The sequence below is a fragment of the Gavialis gangeticus genome, unplaced genomic scaffold, assembly GCF_001723915.1.
Source record: "Gavialis gangeticus isolate Ggan-Ray unplaced genomic scaffold, GavGan_comp1, whole genome shotgun sequence".
NCBI classification, from domain to species: domain Eukaryota; kingdom Metazoa; phylum Chordata; order Crocodylia; family Gavialidae; genus Gavialis; species Gavialis gangeticus.
The window spans coordinates 197,755,729-197,775,267 of record NW_017729032.1 but is presented as its reverse complement, the minus strand read 5'-3'; the positions used below and the strand labels follow the sequence as shown (position 1 = coordinate 197,775,267).

Below are 19,539 nucleotides of genomic sequence, written 5' to 3'. Positions count from 1 at the left end.
CATAGGGTTAGAGAATGGAAATGACTCCAGCCTGGTGGTTAGCTCAGTCACCTGGGAGTTCTGAGTTTTCTAACCAGTAATTCTTTTGCGCAGAGCAGAGCAGAGCAGAATCAACAGAAGAGACTGAGAAACACCCACCCTAAAATATCTAGTAGCCTGGTAATTTGAGCATTCAAGCAGGAGGTGGAAATCAGGGCTTAAATCCCTGCTCTTGGAGTGCTCTAACTATTTGGCTATTGGGTATAACAGGCAATATTACCATATCCTTCTCCTTCTGGTGGTCTTTTCCATATTCTATGTGTACTTTAAAGATACCCACTAAGTTGGGCTCAGGTGAGAATTAAAATAAATTTAAAAATACTCTAATTACAAAAAAAACCCCTAGCGTAAAGATTTTTGAATGAAGAGCTATTCTTAAGCAATATAACATATCCACACACCTAAATTCTGTATAGATTCTTTAACATGCAGCATATCACTTGCCCAAGAAATGTGGGACATTTCCACAGAGGGAGGATCCATCATAAAATATTCAGTTATACTCATTTATGAATCATGAATGAGAGACTTTCTTTTAGAAAGCCAGCCATGCAAGTTGAAGTTGTTCCTGGAATGACAACACATGATTACAGAGACTTTGACAATATCTCAAAGAAATATTGTTCATACACCATTTTTTCAGTTGCATAGACTAAAATATAATCTCCTTAAATGTTGCAGTTATCATGCTATTCTATGTCAAGTTGTCCCAAATTTGATTTTTTGAAAATGGAATAAGTCTCTGCAGTTAATTTGTGTGTGTGGAATTCTTTAGTTTTTCAAGTTTTTTTTGTCTGTGTTTGTGTAGTGGCTCCATCTAAATATTCATAAGTTAACTAATTTTCACTTACAAAAATCACACAAAAGATATTATAAATTTAATCCATCCCCTGGCCACCCACTTACAACTTTTTCAAGTGCCCCTTCATTTGTACCTTTTTTATATTTGGCTCTAGTACAGAATCCAATCATCTCTTGAGGATGCTATACTATTTCTTCACTTAAATTCCTTGTTAGTGTTTTAACCATCTCATAGAGAGTAGTGGGATATTGTTTCCTCTTTCCCTCACCCTTCTTCTAAATATGCCAACCTTAGAAGAGGTCAAGTCACGTAAGAAAGAAAGGGAAAATTTATGAAGGGCCATGAAGATGAGAATAGCAAAGTTAAACTTTGTGGTAAAGAGGGAGCCATTTAAAGTAAGATGCCATTGAAAGGGGAAGATGAAAGGATACTGTCTCTGTGACAGGGTGCCTGAAGCACCCTGCCATGAGCAGGGCCAGAAAAAAGAAAAAGAGAAAGACTTACCTCACAGAGATGGAGAAGCCATGGTCAAGACGAGTTGAGGAGCCAGCTGGGCCCGTGGCAGATCAAAGGCTGCTGCAGCAGACCCAGCCACCAGAATCCAAACACGCAAAAAGAAAAGTGGTGCAGGAAAAGAACAAAAGAAAAGGGAATGCGCCATGCTAGTGAGCAAAGAGAGAACAGCTTGGTCAGGCAGGCAACCAGTAGGGAACTGCTATGATGGACCCAGCTGGAGAGTGGGAGATTTAAGGGACGCTGAGGGAGAGTCCCAGGAGGAGACAGAAGGAGAAAGAAATCTGAGAAGAGAAGAAGAGAAAGGGAGAAGCCCGGCAAAGAAAGGAGAACAAATAGAGGGCCAGAGGGTAAGCACCGGCTCCATGACTTACCCGACAAGGTCCAACCAAGAATTGGAGATGAGGAGGTTTGAGCAGTCGGTGAGTCCGATCCCAGGAGGTGAAGGGAACCTCTCCGGGGACCTAAAAGAAACGGAAGGTGAGGGCTACTTTACTCCCTCAGAAGAGAGAAAGGACCCCGGCCACGAGAGAGTGACAAAGAGAGAACCAGAGATGTAGATAGCTGTCTTTGGAACTGTGGAGGGAAGAATGGGACAAGCAGCCACTTAGGCACAGACCTTAGTTAAGATCCTTTGGGCTAAGATGGTAAAGAATCGTAGCAGCGATCAACATTGCCCAGAACATCAGGTGTGGTGAGGGCAGGGTAAGTGAACGGTGGAGCCCTGCGAAGAGCCACAGAAACTCTGAGTCCATAACTGATTTCAGTTGCCTCCCAGTAGTGTCTAGACTTATCTCCCAGAACGTCAAAGACATGGCAGGCGCTCTACAACTACAAGATACTACTGTTCCAACTGGGAGGCGATGTGACTCTAGGCGGCACGGGAAGGCCCCTTTACAGTCTCCTATGATATTCTCATTAGTAAATTAAAAATATGTAATCTAGAACAGGGGTTGACAACATTTGGCTTCAGGCTACATCTAGCCTGTGAAGAGATTTAAAGGGTCTGCCAAGCCTGGAACTTTGTATATGCTGCTGATTAGTAAATTTGGCACCACCACCACCTAGACGTCAAATATATGACAACACTGGCCAAACTGTGTTAATTTGGATCAAATGTTGTGAAAGGTTGGCAACCCCTGGTCTACACAAAAGTACTGTAAGATGGATATATAACTGGTTGGATCATCATACTCAAAGAGGAATCACCAATGGCTCAAGGTATAATTGGGATGTGGCATTAAGTATGGTCCAATTCCCAGGGTTTTGTCTTTGGTCCAATACTGTTTAATATCTTTAGTAATGATTTGAAGGATGGTAATGAGTGCATAGTTGCTTAAGGAAATTTGAAGATGACACCAAGCTAGATGTACTTGGAAATACTTTCGAGTGTCGTCTAGTCTTAACATTCAGAATGACCTTGATAAAGTAGGAAATTGGTCCAAAATTAATTGGTCCAAGCTAAGGGGAATAGTAGATATGCTGGATGGTAGGGCTAGGATTTAGAGTCCTAGAGAAATTGGAGGATTGGACCAAAAGAAATCTCATGAGATTCAATAAGGGCAAGTGCAAAGTCGTGCACTTAAGATGGAACAATCCCATGCACCACTACAGCCTGTGAACTGACTAGCTAAGCAGCAGCTCTTTAGAAAAGGGCAATAAGCTGAATAAGAGCCAACATTGTGCCCTTGTTGCCCAGAGGGCTAATGACATATATGAACAGGAGTGTTGCCAGGAGATTGAGGGAAATGTTTATTCCCTTCTATTCATCACTGGTGAGGCCACATCTGGAGTACTGTCTCATTTTGGATCCCTCACTACAGAAAGAATGTGCAGGGTGTTGGGCTAGATGATCTATTGAGGTCCCTTCCCACCCTGTTTTTCTATCATTATACATTGGCAGATACATTTAGGATGGTTTGTCAAAAACTGTGAAGTACACAGTATAAGTTTGGGTTGTGCTTGGGTGTACAGAAAGCATTTATGACCCCTTAGCTTTCATTTTGCTATGCAAAAAATGTCAAGCACTTTTAGTTTGCTGTCATGTGATAGGCTGTCCATTCCCCTAATCCCATCTAATACTTTTACTCTTCTGGAAATACCATTATATTTGCCTTTCCCATAATAACATTACACTGAGAGCTCATACTAGTTGAAGACAGGGTGACTAATATAGCCAGGGTCTTTTTCTTACTTTGCATTTCCATCTGATGAGTTGTCCCATTTATGGTGTAGAAATTCCTGTTATTAGTCTCCAACTAATGACCCAGCAGTTTGCACCATGACATTTTTCATCCTATATTTTCTTCTTCTGTAAGCAAAGCCATCCAGCTCTTCTTGTGCGATATTCTTATCCCCCTCTGCTTTGACAATTCTCTTCAACTTCACGTCATCAGCCAATTTCACTCCTACATTGTGTGCCGAAGTCAATAATGAAAATATTGACTTTCATTATTGAAAGTCCTAAGTGGTCCTAAGACCAATCCTTGCAAATGTCCATTAGTTACTTTTCCACCCCAATAGTTCCCCTTTTAACACTGTTCATTGATCTTTCCTGTCTTTACCCAATCCCTTATTCACCATACAGTTCTTGTAGTAATCCCATTTACTCCAGTTTAACTAACAGTTTTCCATGTAGTACCATTTAATGCTTTGGTGTAATCCAGAAAGATTACCTCTACTTTATTTTCTATACCTAAAAAGTTCAGCCATCATTCCAAAGAAAGATAATATGTTAGTCTGACATCATCTGCCTTGGGATAGAATGTGACATGTATATACTGATTTTCCATTTATCTCCATGTCTTTACTTATTTTTTCTGTCAGTTTTTTTTTCAAAAGCCTGGAATCCTATTGAACTCAAACTTACATGTTTACAGCTGACTTACTTTTTCCTTTTCAAGGATAGCAAAGGCAGTTGCCATTTCCTAATCACATAGTAGCACCCTTTATTTGACAGATTTATTAAAAAACTCTGTGCTAGTAGACTTATAGGTCCATATGCCAATTTGCTCAGTAGTCTCAGAAGGAAATTATCCATTCTTCCTCCTTTGAGGAAATTAAGTTATTTAAACTTATCCTTTGATCAAAAACATATTAATTTCCATTTTCATATCCTTATTCCTTTTAGGGATCTTTCTGTCCAATTGGCTTCACTTATTAGTTCCTTAATTTTTTAAGGTCTGTCCTTTTTAAAATTAAAAGAAAATAAAAACCTTATTTGTAGACCTATTTTTGTTTTATCCTACACTTTCATTTAAGCTGAAGTAGCTTGTAACCACATGATCAAACCTGCAATTTTCTATCATCAGCTTTTCTGTCAGGACTCACTAGTTACCAAAACAAAGCCCAAAAGTGACTGTCTATTGATGATCCATTACATCCAAGAATATTTTGGCCCTATTATTATTTATAACATTTGTTTTTTCTGTCTGTTTGAAAAATTATGTAATTCTTTACAGTATGCATCTCTCTACAGAATATCTCTCTCTTTAGATATTTTTTATTTTCTCTCGCTAAAGATATTTTTAGTGAAATAAAGCCTATGGTATGTATAATTCCCTAGCTTTCCCCCACTTAGTATCTATTTTACAATATTTCCCCAAAGTGATTTTGACTCAAGCCAATTCCATTTTATATAAAACATCACTTCTTATTTGTCTGTTGCATCATCATACATAGTACTGCTCTACTATCTTTACTTTTATTTTTAACTTTTTAGGAAAGAACATACCCTTTGAAATTTGTATTCCACTAATGACTCTTTTTCTTCTGTGCTTCTGTCATTTCTGTGATAACCATCTCTATATCATGCACCAATAGTTCAAGCTGCTCCATTATACTAAACAGACTCTTCATTTGTGTATCAACATCTCAAGTTGTTTCTTTCTGACCTCAGCCAAATTCGTAGCTGAATTAGGTAGTTTTTAATCACTTAATTATTAGTGGATTTCATTCCAAAAAATATAGGAGCATCTTGAGTCAAAGATCGAAGTAAGTAATCATTGGAACAAATCATAGTTCCTATTTTTTGTTGATAAAAAGTCTGGAAATTTTTAAAAAAGCTTAGAAAATTGACATAAGCCGTGATAAAAATGCATTTAGGGAGAGCATGTGTTGATTACAACATTAATTAGTCTTAAAGGAAAAATGACTTCTGAAGACTGTGGGTCTTGTGTCCATTACATCAGTAGACCTGGGTATTTTAGGAGAGGACTTTCCACCATAAACTGAAGCTTAAAGACTGTCTGCTATGTGAAATTTGGATATACTGATTATCCATAACCCTTAGATCTATCCAATGGGTCCAACAGGAACAAATGTGATTCTTGAGACATTAAAGGGTAAATTTAAAATGGAAATGGATACTATAAATGTGAAGACAACATGAAAAAAAGTGCTTCTGTGTCAGGTCAGTACAAAAAACCGCTGCAAGTAGATAAAGGACTTCTTCCAAAAGCTATGCCAGCTGTACCAGTTTCCTACCAGCCAGTATATCCCAAATAGGGATATATTGCTACAAATTCTGAGCAAGGGTGTGGTTATGAGGGAATCTGGGTTTTCTCTGATAAAAAAAAATCCACAATTTTTGGACTAAAAAAAGAAAAAGTAACCCCAAATCCACATTTTTCCATGAGCATAATGAAACACCAATATATATAGATCTAGATATAGACCTGTATAACAGTGGTATTTCATTTTGGTCATGAAAAAATGTGGATTATTCCCAGCAGCTCCTATTATATATAATAGTAGTTTTTCATTATGATCATGGAAAAATGTGGATTTGGGATTATTTTTTTTAATTCGAAAATTGGGGAATTTTTTTAATCAGAGGAAATCAGGAACTCTGGTGCTTATACATCAGAGTTAGTAGGTGCTAATTCTAAGGAATGTTAGCCTGTATTAAGGTTAACAAGTGCTAGTGATCAGTCACATGTTCAGGCTTAATACCCTTTCTAATGTGAACTGCTCAGGCCTGCTAGAGCAGGGGTGGGCAAAGTTGTGGATCAGGCCTGTGGCCAGACTGCGTTTCCCAGCAGCCCCTGCCCACATCACTGTGGCTGGTTTGCATGGAGATCCCAGCAGTGTTGGGGCTGGTCCAGGGTTTCCATGGAGACTGGCCCCAACAGTGCTGGCAGGGTGTGAGGCATGGAGGGGCTCCATGGCCAGGGCTGGGATATTGCAGTGGTGACAGTGGTCTAGAGCTAGGGCAGGGCAGCGACACACTACAGCCAGGGTGTGCAGGCAGCAGATCACAGTTCCGCCCCAGTTCTGAACCATGCTGTCACCACTGCAAGACCCCAAGCCCAAAGTAGGTTCCTGCCCATTGCTGGGTCTCCATAGTAACCAGCGATGGTGACATTGGTAGGGGCTGTGGGGAAATGAAGTCCCTGGTGGACCTGATCTGGCCTGAGGGCTGGACTTTGCCTACCCCTGTGCTAAAGAGTTAGCAAGCAGGGGTGTGGTTAGGGCTACAAGTCTGCTTCTTGCCTGCCCTGATTTTCAGTTCTCTAGCCACAGTATAGATTGGGGTGGAGGAGGGGTTGTAACAGGGGGCCTGCTTGGGGCCACTTTCCCTGCAGCCTGCCCACCTGTTCCTAGGCTAACCGCTCATGCTCTTGCCCTCCACGCCTTGTTGGTATAATTAATTAATAGATGTTAATAAGTGGGAGGCTGCCCATTTTCTGCCCCGATGCCAGGGGGCGCTATTTGCAGCTCCTTTCCTCCCCTACACCGCTGCCCAAGCCTCGCAGATGGCATCTCGATGTTCCATTAACCATTGGTCCATACAGTGGGTTCCAGAATCCTCCTGTTGAACCCCACCTGGATTCCTCTTCCTCAGGCAGCCTCTTCCGCCATCATACCGGGCAGCATAACTTCCTGAGCTGGTTCCCCTTCTGGTGTGGTTCCCCCCACCTCCAGGCCAGTCGAGACCCTAGGCCCTCAGCTCTTGGGCATCACTCGCAGTGGGCCTCCGGTCCTTCAACCCTTCCGGTCCTGGCTCCAGAATGGGCCAGTCAGGGGAAACTCAGACAGGCCCGAGTCTATGGCCCTTTTCTCATTTTCCGAGGGTCCACTCTCTAGGCCCTCCAAACAAAGGGGTAACCCACCCGGTTGTGGGGGCTAGGGGTTAAGGCACCCCGACCTGCTTTTCACTGGGGTGGTAACTGGTCTGGCATTTCCGGGGGGTTCCCATGCCACTGGGAGCCCCACCAGGCCACCCACTCCTGGCAGGGTGCAGTTTTAGGTCATACCCAGGACCAGGAGCCTCCTATCCATCCCCTACAGCTCCTCCCTTACCTCCAGCCAGAGGATGTTGCTGCCTGGGGTCATACAATCCTGGTTGATAGCTAGTCCATGTGGTAGAAGTGTCTCCTGGGATAGTTAAGGACTGCATACTGGTGGCTTTATCTCAGGTAAACGCCCAGAATATAACTTAATTCAAGATAGGTAGCACAGCTCAGAGATAATCCTTGCCCAAAGTGGCATAACTTTAAGATGCCTAGAGGGCACTTAGCACTTGTTAATGAACCTTCATGTGTAATCTTTCACATTTTAAATGCTCTTAACATGTTTTCATTGAAATTTGTAATTTTATTCCGAGTCTCTACTGTCTGATTCCAAAAAGGGCCCAAAAAATTTAATACAAGAACTAGCTTGAATTCTCTATCCACAAAAGTTTGAACTCTCTCTTTGTCTCCCCCCTACCTTCCCCTTATTCCATACTCTGGAATTCTTTGGTTTTGGCTCCTCTTCACTTTGACCATCTGGTTCCTATACCAGGGCATCTCTAGCCTCCTGAAACATAGCACTATGTGCCCATTCCCAGCATGCAGGGGCATCTGCAGAAGAGGTGTCCCCTCTCTTCACTAACCACTGATCCACATGCTGTGGTGGTGCCTGATGGGTTTGGCACTTCCATTGGCCACAGCCCTAATTGTTGGTCTCCCAGTTAAGGTGACAGCATATGTCAATGATGTGACTGTTTTTGTGAGCAGTGAGGATAATGTCTAGTCCTTGATCGAGTGTCAGCAGTTTACAAGTGTGCCTCTGCAGCCCATATCAAGTGGGCCAAAAGCAATATGTTTTTGCTGGGCACCTGGACTGAAGCTTACTCCTCAGATCTCCTTTGGAGACCTAACCTGGTGCTTCAATTACTTCAAAGCTCTGGGCATTTTCCTACATCCATTGGCCTATGTAGCCAAGAACTAGAAGAGCTTCAGTAAGGAATTTGAGGTGTGACTATAAAAATGATGCTAGCTCTTGTCCAGCCTGTCCTACCACAGCTGGGTCCTGGTCATCAACAACCTGGCAGCTGCTACTATATGGCATGGGTGTGCTGTCCTGCATCCACCAATTATTCTGTTCAAAAGGCTCCTGAAGCTTCCCCTGAAACAGGCACCACTGGCTCCAGCAGGCTGTTCTCTACCTACCCACCAATGAAGGGAGATCATGGCTTGGTTGACTTGGTGGGCAGAGTGGCTTACTTCTGCCTATAAGCCCTTCAGCTCTTTCTCTTTGCTGGTGAACCCTTCCCCAGGTGATGTCTGGCTTTAGCTTTCCTGCATCAGGTCAGAGACATCAATTTCATTCAGGAACTTTTCTTCTTAAATACTGATTGCCTGAGTTGGGATGACCTCATGCCCTTCTACTGTAGTCTTGCCTGGACCTAGAAGGCCCCCTTTTGACTAAGACCCCAGGATAGGCACTTATAATATGCAGAGCTACTGGATGTATAAAATACGTGTGTAAAAAGTACAGAAGTAATTTAGAAAAGGCTAATAATAGGAAATAGGAATTTTCTGTGTCTTCAAATCATCTGGAATTTCTGTCCCATCTTAATATTACCTCAAGGTACAGGTGCTTACCATAGAGACATGATTTCTGTTTACAGATTTTTTTTAGTCAATAATCAAGTTGACATTGTGGTCTTTGTATGCATTGCTTTTGATAAAATATAGGTAAATTCTGCTTGCCATATACACAATTGAATTTGAAATCAGTGGGGTTTTTGTATTGATAAGATGCAAAACATTTAATCTAACACATTTAACTTATTTTTATTGGTGCTTGATAAAAAATAATTATTTCCATCAGCCAAACATTTTCATATTAATAAGCAGAGTTCCGTTTACAGATCAATTGTTTCCTTTTCTCTTTAGTGGGCAAATATCCCCATTATCCTTCAGTAAGCTTTTTATACACTAACAAGTATCCTGATTCACAGCTGCATGGCATCATTAATGTTTAATTGAAGGTTTATTGTGGCAGGATACCTGCTATTTTTTAAATAGAACTGCATAATGTTCAAATATAATAGCCCCAGTATCCTTCTTTGCTATTCTCTAGATACCCAGAACCATTTATGGCATACTTCCTACCAGGCAGCGACCCAGAATTTGTTGTATTGCCTCAAGATGGAGAACTTCTTCCACTTGACACTGTTGGAACCCATATAACTGTAGGATTCAAACCAAGTATGTACAGCAAGAAGCACAAAGCAATATTAGTGATTCAGGTAAGTCCTTACAGAATGAAATCATAACAGTGACTTTGCTGTACTATTGTCATGGATCGAGGCATTTTCTTCATGGCTAAGTTGTTTAAAAAATACTGTTGGAGAAGGGACAAAAATAAAAACAGGAAACCAACTCATGGAAGCTTTACAAGGAGGTTTTTGATTTTAGCTGTCTCATATTTTTGCTGTCTTCACAGTAACATTCCTAGAAATAATTTCTATTTAGATCCATGCACCTCAATGTTACCAGTGTAAAATAGCGCATCTCAATGTTATCAATGTAAAACAGCTTTAGAAAAGGATTGTAAAAGCCTATCATAATAACACAAAAAATGCCATACTGGGTTAGACCAGTTGTCCATCTAGCTCAGTATCCTGTCTCCAACAGTGGCAGAAGAGGATGATTTAGAAAAGCATTATCCAACATCCAGGAAGCCAGAAGCCACATGCTGTAGTGCTGTAATCTCGGGGCCCACATGAAGCACAGGCTACAGATAAGGTCTGCTTGCTGTGCAGGCAGTCCTGCAGCAGGCTTTCATCTGTTTCATCTGGACAGACTAGCATGACCCTTACCCGTGTGCATACTATGCAGGCAACCTGGCACGTACCTTTCTTATGCACACCATAAGCAGCCTGGCCCCCTTCCCTGCTGTAGGCACAGGACAGGCACCCTATGCCCCTCTATGCACAAAACTCCACCCCAGTCTCCTCCCATTATATTGCCCCACCCCCAGAATTAGGGACAGAAGGTAGAAACCAGAGAAGGGGAAACTTAAAGACCCTGGTTCCCACAGCAGGAGCAACAAGGAGGGGAAGGGGGAACAGTAGCAGCTATAGTGGGGGCCCATGGGCTATATGTGGTCTTTGAGCTACCAGCTAGATAGCCCGGCTTTAGAGAGAGAACACTGAACTGAGTATATCTAGAGTGATCATTAGTTTAGAGATGCCAGAGGGTACACCTCTCACTGTTCTGCTTAATAGCTATTAATGTATCAGTTATCCATACATTTGTCTAGACTTTTTTTTTAACTTGGCTATTATATCTGTTTCTACAGGCATCTGTGTCAGCGAGTTCCACAAGTTGACCATGCACTGTGTAAAAGAGTACTTTCTTTTGTTAGTTTTAAACCAGTCTCCTATTCATTTCAGTGACCCCTCCATAGTTCTGGGACTTGATGACTGTTGGGCCCCTCCCTATTCATGTTGTCTGCATTCTTTGTGGTTATATAGATCTCTGTCATATTTCTCTTCAGCCTTCTCCTTTCCAAAATGAAGGGTCCTTTTAGTCTTTCCTGGTATCCTGATAATTTTGGTTGTCCTTCTCTGTGTCTTTTCTAATTCTACTACATGCTTTTTAAGATGCAGAGATCAGAACTGCATGCAGTGTTCAAGATGCACACAGAACTGCACACTATAAAATTCACCATGAATTTGAACAGTGTCATGATGATGTTTTCTGTTTTGTTTTCAATTCCCTTCTTAATGATGCCTAACACTTTATTAGCTTTTTTGGTCACCGCACATTGAGTTGATGTTTTAGGGAACTATCTACTATGTCTTTTTCCTAAGTTGTAACAGTTGGTTAAGAAACCAGCATTATGTATGTATACTTGAAGTTATTTTTCCCTATTGCATTACCTTGCACTTGAAGTTTTTGGCTGCTTACAGACATTGAAAAAACCAAAAAACCAAAAAACTTGCTTTACGGGAAGCAGCAGCACATTAGTTGGATCCGGCTCCACAACATATAGCTCAGGTACTTCAGCAGGACTTTTTGGCACTTTTCTCTAATAGCTGGTTCAATCAGCTATTAGATAAAAGTGCTGGAAAACCCCACTGAAGTGCCCAATCTATACAGACGTTGGGTGAACTGGGTCCAATTAACACAGTACCTCCTCTGGGCATGTGCTTGGCTTGGTGCAGCACTATGCCAAGTTTAAAGTGCTGTTTGGGAGGGTGGGGGAGCTGGTTACATCTGTAAGCAGCCAGTCTGTCCTTTTTTTGCCCAGTCACTTAACCTTGCAAGATCTTTTTGCAGCTTCTCCCCTGCATTTTAGGATTTGACTACCTGGAATAATTGAGTATCCTTTTCAAACTTGGAAATCTTATCCCCATTTCCAGAAGATCAATGAAATGTTGAACTAAAACAGACCAAGCACAGACCTCTGTGAGACCCCACTTTTTAGCTCCATCCATCCTGAAAAGTAACTATTTAGCCCTACCTTTGTTTCCTATCTTTCAATCAGCTCTCAATACATTAAATAACCTTCTATCCAATCTTGTGGCAACTTGATTCTTTGAACATTTCTTAGTGAGGGACCTTGTTGAAATCTTTTTGAAAATCCAAATATATTCTGTCAACTGGATTTCCTTTGTCCATGTGCTTCTTAACACCCTGAAAGAACTTGAGCAGTTTGGTGAGGCAGGTTTTCTGTGTACAGAAATCGTGCTGACTCTTCCTCAGCATATCATACTTCTCCACGTCTGCTGATTTTATTCTTTATTATAGTTTCTGCCAACTTTCAAGGGATGAAAGTGAGAGTCACTGGTCTGTAGTTCCCAGGATCACCTGTGGAGCCCTTTTTGAAGATGGGTTTTATGTTGGTAACCTGCCAGTCCCCTGGCACAGAGGCCATTTGTAACAAAAGGTTACATACTATTGCAAACAGTTTGCAATTTCACCTTTGAGTTCCTTAAGAACTCTCAGGTGAATGCCATCTCATCACATATTAGTATGTAACTTCTCGTTTTGATCTAAAACGTCTTCTGTTGTCACTTCAAGGTAATCTCATTTTACAAATCTATCTGCTGGGAAGGATCTATCTGGTGTGGGAATTCCCACAATAATTTCTGCAGTAAAAATTGAGACAAAGAGTTGATTTAGCTCTTTGCTATGACCTTATCATCTCTTTTATGGCTAAGTCATTTAATGGTCTCTTGTTGACTTCGTATTTCTAATGTATTTTAAAACTTTATAAATTAATTGTAGGACCTTTTGCAAGATGTTCCTAAGATTCTTTTTTTGGCCTGCCTTATTTCACTGTTACATGTGCTGTGCCAGAGCGTATGAGCTTTCCCATTTTCCTCATATGGGGGCATACCTTCCGTTTATTTGAAGAATTCCTTTTTGCCTTGAATGGTCTCCTCAGCTCTGGTATAAAACCCCCATTCAGGGGTTTTATTGTTTTATTGGACTGCCTTGATACCCTTCTTGATTTATGCTATATAATTGTCCTGAGTGTCTAATACTGTATTTTTAAAACAGTTTCTAGGCTACCTGCAGGGTTTTTACATATTTGACTGCTCCATTTAACTTTTCTTCCTCCTTTTTATGTATTCTTTTTTCTTTTTAAAGCTGTATATTGGCATGGTGCTTTTTTTGTTTGTTTTGGGTTGGGTTGCTTTTTGACCTATTCCATGCCAGTAGGATGTTGAATTTTATTACGTTATGGTCACAGTTACAGAGTGCCTCATTTACAGATATTTCTTGAACCAGGTACTATATGTTACACAGGATTAGGTCTAGAATTCCTTCAGTTTTTGTGTGTTCCAAGATGAGTTGTTTTAGAAAGCAGTTATTATTTTTAGAAATTTTATCTCCATATCTTGCTCTGATGAGGTGTTTATCTCAAAAGTAACAGTTGTCAGAAAGAAAGAAAATCTTTAAGTTAATTATTAATGAAAGTTAGATGAGCAAGAAATAGAAAGTCCCTATCTTTGTTTATATTATATATTCATATTATGTTTTCCAGCCCCTCACAACTATAAAACTGTCTTATAGAATAAAAGGTTCTAAAATTATCCTGGAGATACAAAATGTCACAAAAGGGGATTTTGGAAAATAATAGAAGTTAAGAATGGGTGGATCAGAAAGAGAGAGAATGGCAAAATAAAAAACCAACTATGAGATTTATGCAATTTCTTTTTTTTCCCTCTCTGGAAAAGAGAGACATCATGGGCTCATTACAGAAAGGGGACAGGTTTTGTTTCCCTCTCAAGTGATATTTTCTATTAAAAATAAATTCTTCATTTAAAAATAAAGAATGCTTTAAAAGAAATCTGTAGTCCAAATGGCTAGAGCCATGTAATCCCATAAAAAATGACATTTTTGAAAGTCCTTGCAGAATTTTGGCTGTGACAGCACACCCTTTTGGGTGTCTGTCACTTTAAGGGCTGGCACAGGTTGCTACCAGGTGGCTGATGAGGGTGGCCATTTTAGAGCTCAGCTCTGAGGAGTCGAGAGCAGTTTGAGACCAGCCAGCAGGGAAGAAACATCTCTCTGCTGAACTCTGGCTCCAGAAACAACTTGGAGGTAAGGGTGAGGCTATGGGAAAGGAGGAGGCCTCATTGGTTTTGTAAAACTGCCCTGCTGGGATAGAGGGCCTGGTGGGACTGCTGGTGGCATGGCAGCCCACTTAGATACCAAGACCGATCACCTACACAGTGTAAGGAGGGTTGAGATGCCTAAACCCCAGCCCCTACCTCCAGGTGGGTTACTAGGAGGTTTAAGTGGGGCCAGGCATGCAGTGTAGCTGCACCTATGAGCCCTATGGGGTGTTAGATCCTGTAGTGAGGGCCAGGCATGCTGAGTGAGCAGAACCAGAGTCCTAGGGATCTAAGACTCCAGCCCTTGGAGAGGGCAGAGTGGAGGTCAGGCACACTTATAGAGAGAGAAGCACCTGAACCTGTTGGGGTGGAAGCCCCCAGGGCTCAGAGAGTAGGGGGCAGAGTTGTGGCCTGAGAGAGAGCATAGTGGTTCAGTGAGGGGCCAGGGGTGAAGTAGGACCATAGTTGAGCAATCGCTCCGTCCTGTTCAGGTGAGGGCCACGTGAGAGGCCCAAAAGACTGTGCTAGGGCTGAGCAAGGGGTGGAGAGTAAAACCTGAGGATCTCTTTGAGTAGAGTGGAGTGAATGTGGCCTGGATAGGCAGTGTGCAAGAGACTGGGTGAGAGCCACTGGAGTGCAAGAGGCCCCGGTGAGAGGGGTGGGGAGGGTGTATGGCCCCAAAGGGGGCAATACGATAAAGATCCAACTGCATGCCCAGTTTGGCCTGGCTATGATCCAGAGTATCATCACACAGTGTGACATCTGTGAGGCAAGGGACACATGTAAGGGAGGTCAGAGCATGTATGCACTGCCCTGTTACAGCTGGGCACTCGAAGGGCAGCCTCCTGCCTATTTAATGACCCAATCATTTACGAACAAGGTATGGCAGGTGAACAAGGCAGGCGGTTTGCCCACAGATGGGGCAGGCCCATACTAGCAATGGGCCTGGAAGTCACCTTTGTCACACTGACACTATAATAAGGCTACTAAATGAAAAACTAATTAAACAGCAATATAGCTGGAAAATAAGATAATTAAACCAAATTGAGAGGCAAGTTACTGGATAAAAATTCACAATACTGTAGTGGAGATAATTACTACAGTATTCTGTTTTTTCTGAAGCAACTGGAAAATAGTGAATAAAAATATGTCTAGGAAACTGTCAAGTCCTGTACTTCTTTTATTCTCATTTCCTTTTTGCTTGACTGGAGTTTGGATTCATTCATTCCTTTCACATAAACAGAGTGGTAAGATTTCTCTGTCTCTTTCATTTGAAAAGAGAAAGGAACTTTGTCTGAATTAACTCCCTCAGTTATTTTATGTTTAATAAGGATTAAATTTTGTTAACATTATGTTACACAAATTGATAGAGTTCAGGAAATTAAAATATAATGCAGAAACTCAAATTATTAGGTGTTTTGCATTTAAATACCCAAACCAAATTCACCTTTGGTTTGAAATCTTTCACTGAAAAGGTGTTGCTCCAGGATGAATTAAGCTCTAAAAATCATGTTCACTGGCTTAACTTTAACCCTGAAATCAAATAGTAACATATCCAGAAGAATCTCATTTAGGAGCTTGATAAAATCTCCAGGTGCTTGGGAGTGGTCTACTGTGTCACTGATTTTGGAGGGTTAGGGGAATATGAGCAAATCTCTACTATAGCTAATCTTTGGCTAATAACTATTTTAACTAATTTAAAATATAGTTAAAAACACCTAAGTTCATCATTTCAAACAGAATTCCTCAGAAATCCAATGGTGATTTTTACAATATATACCAAACCAGAGCAAAAAGGACCCTATCTTATTTGTACATCTCTCATTAAAGATTGCAGTCATTTCTAACAACTTGTATAGATTCATAGATGTTTGGATCAGAAGGGATCTCAGTAGATCTTCGAGTCCAACCCTCTGCCCCAGGCAGGAAAGGGCACTGGGGTTAGATGACCCCGGCTGGGTGCATGTCTAGCCTCCTCTTAAAGACCCTCAAGGTAGGGAAGAGCACCACCTTCCCTGGAAGCCAATTACAGATTCTGGCAACCCTTACCATAAAGAAATTCCTTCTTATGTCTAACCTAAATCTGTTCTCTGTCAGTCTGTGGCCATTGTTCCTAGTTACTCCAAGGGGTGCCCTGGTAAACAGAGCATCTCCTATTCCTTGCTGTTTCCCACCCCCATGAATTTGTAGGCGGTCGCAAGGACACCTCTCAGCCTTCTCTTGCGGAGGCTGAAGAGATCCAGGTCTCTCAATCTCTCCTCATAGGACTTTGCCTGCAGGCCCCTAACCATATGAGTGGCCCTCCTCTGAATACTCTCAAGCTTTTCCACATTCCTCTTGAAGTGCAGCACTCAAAACTGGACACAGAACTCCAACTATGGTCTGACCAGTGCTGCATAGAGGGGAAGCATCACCTCCCTGGACCTGTTCATCATGTACCTGTTAATGCATGGTAGAGTGTGGTTAGTTTTACTGATCACTTTATCACATTGATGATTCATGTTCATCTTGCTGTCAGCAGTGACTCTGAGATCCTTTCCGCTGCTGTGCTGCTGAGAAGGTCCTCCCGCAGGCTGAGCGTGCTGGTGATTCCTTCTCCCTAGGTGCAGCACTTTGCACTTGTCTTTCTTGAACTGCATCTTATTCTGTTCTGCCCACTTTTCCAACCTGTCCAGATGTGCCTGGATTTGTTCCCTATCCTCTAGTGTGTTAACTTTACCCCATAATTTGGTATCATCTGCAAATCTGCACAGAGTACTTTCCATGCCCTCGTCCAAGTCACTGATGAAGACATTGAATAGCACTGGTCCAAGGACTGAGCCACTGCCCACATCTATCCAGGTCAATACCAACCCATCCACCACCACTCTTTGGGTGTGACCCCTAAGCCAATTTGCCACCCACCTGACTGTGCAATCATCTATATCACAGCCGCTCAGTTTATTTATGCGAATAGGATGAGATACCATATCGAAGGCCTTCTTAAATTCCAAGTAAATGACATCTACCCCAACTCATGCGTCTAAGCATTTTATATGGACAGCAGTTGTAATAGTTCATATAGATAGTCTTTTAGAGCACTACTTTTGAAATCAGTGGATTTTAGGAATTCACTTACACGGATTAGAACCCAGATTAAGGACTTAAAGTTTCCTCCCAGCTTGGTGAACTCAATGAGCATACCTAGGGATCTTTATATTTTTAGGTTCTCACATCTGGGGGCTGAGTCTTGAACTACAGATGTCAGCAAGCAGTCTGATATTAAGAGTCTCCTGCACAATGAAGCTTAATATAGCTGTGAACTCTTTGTTCAATGTTAAATTATAGGGGTGCTGGCAGTAACCTGTAGCTTAACATCAGGTTTCATTTTCCATTTTAAATTGAGATTCAACCACTCTGCATTGTTTGACAGTAAGGTATATTTTCCTCAAACAAACATTACTTACTCTGACTATGGAAAGAAATTTCTGAAAATTGACATGTAAATCTGTAGATTAATTCAACCTTAATTAAAAACTGTGCCTCATAAGAAATTTAGCTCCTAGGTTAATCTATTTGTCCCAGATGGTTCTAAAGATGGAATAATATGGGCACATCTAAATTTCCATATAGTTAAAATTAATTTAAATTTTACATATATTTAAAGAATCTAAGCTGTATTTAAATCAAGTTATTTGTGATTCTTGTGTGCAGTTGCTATGATATACAGACAGGCTCTGTGACAGGCTCAAATAACAAGAGGGGGTCATTAGGAAGTTAGATGTAACTCTATCAGTCATCGTTCTTCCCGTTCTGCTAATTTTCAGGTAATAAGCACACTGTGGCAGCTTTCTGGGGTCAGAAAGGAGGGGGGGTGGGTGCTGACTCAAAGGGCTGCTGGAAATGTGGCTGCTGCCTCCCTTGCCCCTCACCACTGAATGGCTCTGAGGGCTGCCTGTCATGTCGCCCCACCCCTTTGCCCAATCAGAGACACTGGGGGCCCACCATGCTTCACCCATAATGTGCCTGCCAAGCCCTATGTTCTGCCTGTGAAACTGAAGGGCATTAGGTAGGTCTTTACACACAGCATACTAGTACATGGTATGTAGGCTACTTTGATTGCCCAATGAATATGCCTTTAAGGCTAGGTACAGACATTCAGAAGTCCAAGGTGGCTTTGATCTAAGTCATATGGTTTTCTGTAAGTGGCATAATTTGTACTGGTTGTGAGCAGAACACACATTTGCCCTTTGGTGCAGGGGGGCAAATCTTAGATGGGGTTCTGCCATTTTTAAACCAGTTTGTGTGTACTAAAGTACTGTTCTGTTACAGGTATAGACCAGCTTCCAATCACTTTTACCAGTAAAAGTATCATGTCTGTATCTGCCTAAAGGTATAATAATAACAACAACAGCAGCAGTTTGAAACTACGTACCTTCACATCATTTTGTGCCACCTGATAGCATTCTCTTTTGATTTCTAGGCTATAATTAATGCTTGGATTTTATGGGGTTTTCTCATAATCAAGGAAATTCTCAAACAGAAATATATGTTAAGATAAAGTACCTGTATAGTAGGGCTGTGTGAAATGCCTGAATTTTATTTCAGTTTCAGATTCAGCATTTCAGAGGGACAGTGATTCATTTCAGTGTTTCAAATCACTGTCCCATTTCATTTTGTGTGAAACTGTTTCAGAACTGTTTTGGAAATTTGACGGTGTTTCTGTGTTTTGGCCACATGTTATAATGGGGAATCACAAAACTGCCTATAACTATGTAATTTCTCATCTGATTCAGGTGAAATTTGCAGGGATGCTAGGCCCTTCTGAGGCCATGAAGTCCGCCAAGTTTCAAGGAGATAGGTGCAGCAGTTTCTGGGAAACTGCACCTCAAACTGTTCAAAGCTAAACTCATGGCATGTGTGAGTATGAAGGCAGAGCAGGGCAAAAACTTCAGAAATGGTAGCCCCTGCTGATGTCATGAAGCCTGCCAAGGTTCAGTGAGATAGGTGCAGGGCTTTTTGTGAAACTGGACCTCAAACTGTTCAAAGCAAATACATGTTATTTGCCAGCAGTGGCAGCCTGCTGTTATCATGCATGCAGGGCCAGGGGCCCACTGCCCCTGGGAGAAGTCTGGCACAGCCCTCCTTGGGGGTGCGGGTCCCCAAATCTGCTTGCAGGATGACAGCAGGCTGCTGCTGCCACTGGGGCCAGCGCCAGCATTGGGTTCTTCCCAGCACTTGGCATGGGCTGTGCCAGGCAGACTCAGGTGCTGGCACTGGCCCCAGCTGGCAGCAGCAGCATGCTACCATCTGTATGCTCTACAGCCAGTGACTGCAGAGCTTTAAAAAAAAAAAAAAA

The 19,539-nt window shown here is 41.8% G+C and overlaps 1 protein-coding gene across 1 annotated transcript in view; it reads left to right on the top strand.

Annotated features, from left to right (window-relative positions):
- LOC109302302 (cilia- and flagella-associated protein 47-like) overlaps nt 1-19,539 on the top strand; it is a 536,681-nt gene that overhangs the window by 499,098 nt on the left and 18,044 nt on the right. Inside the window, exon 19 of the mRNA XM_019523864.1 lies at nt 9,707-9,875. Coding sequence (XP_019379409.1) covers nt 9,707-9,875 — 169 coding nt within the window. The remainder of the gene's footprint in view (nt 1-9,706; nt 9,876-19,539) is intronic.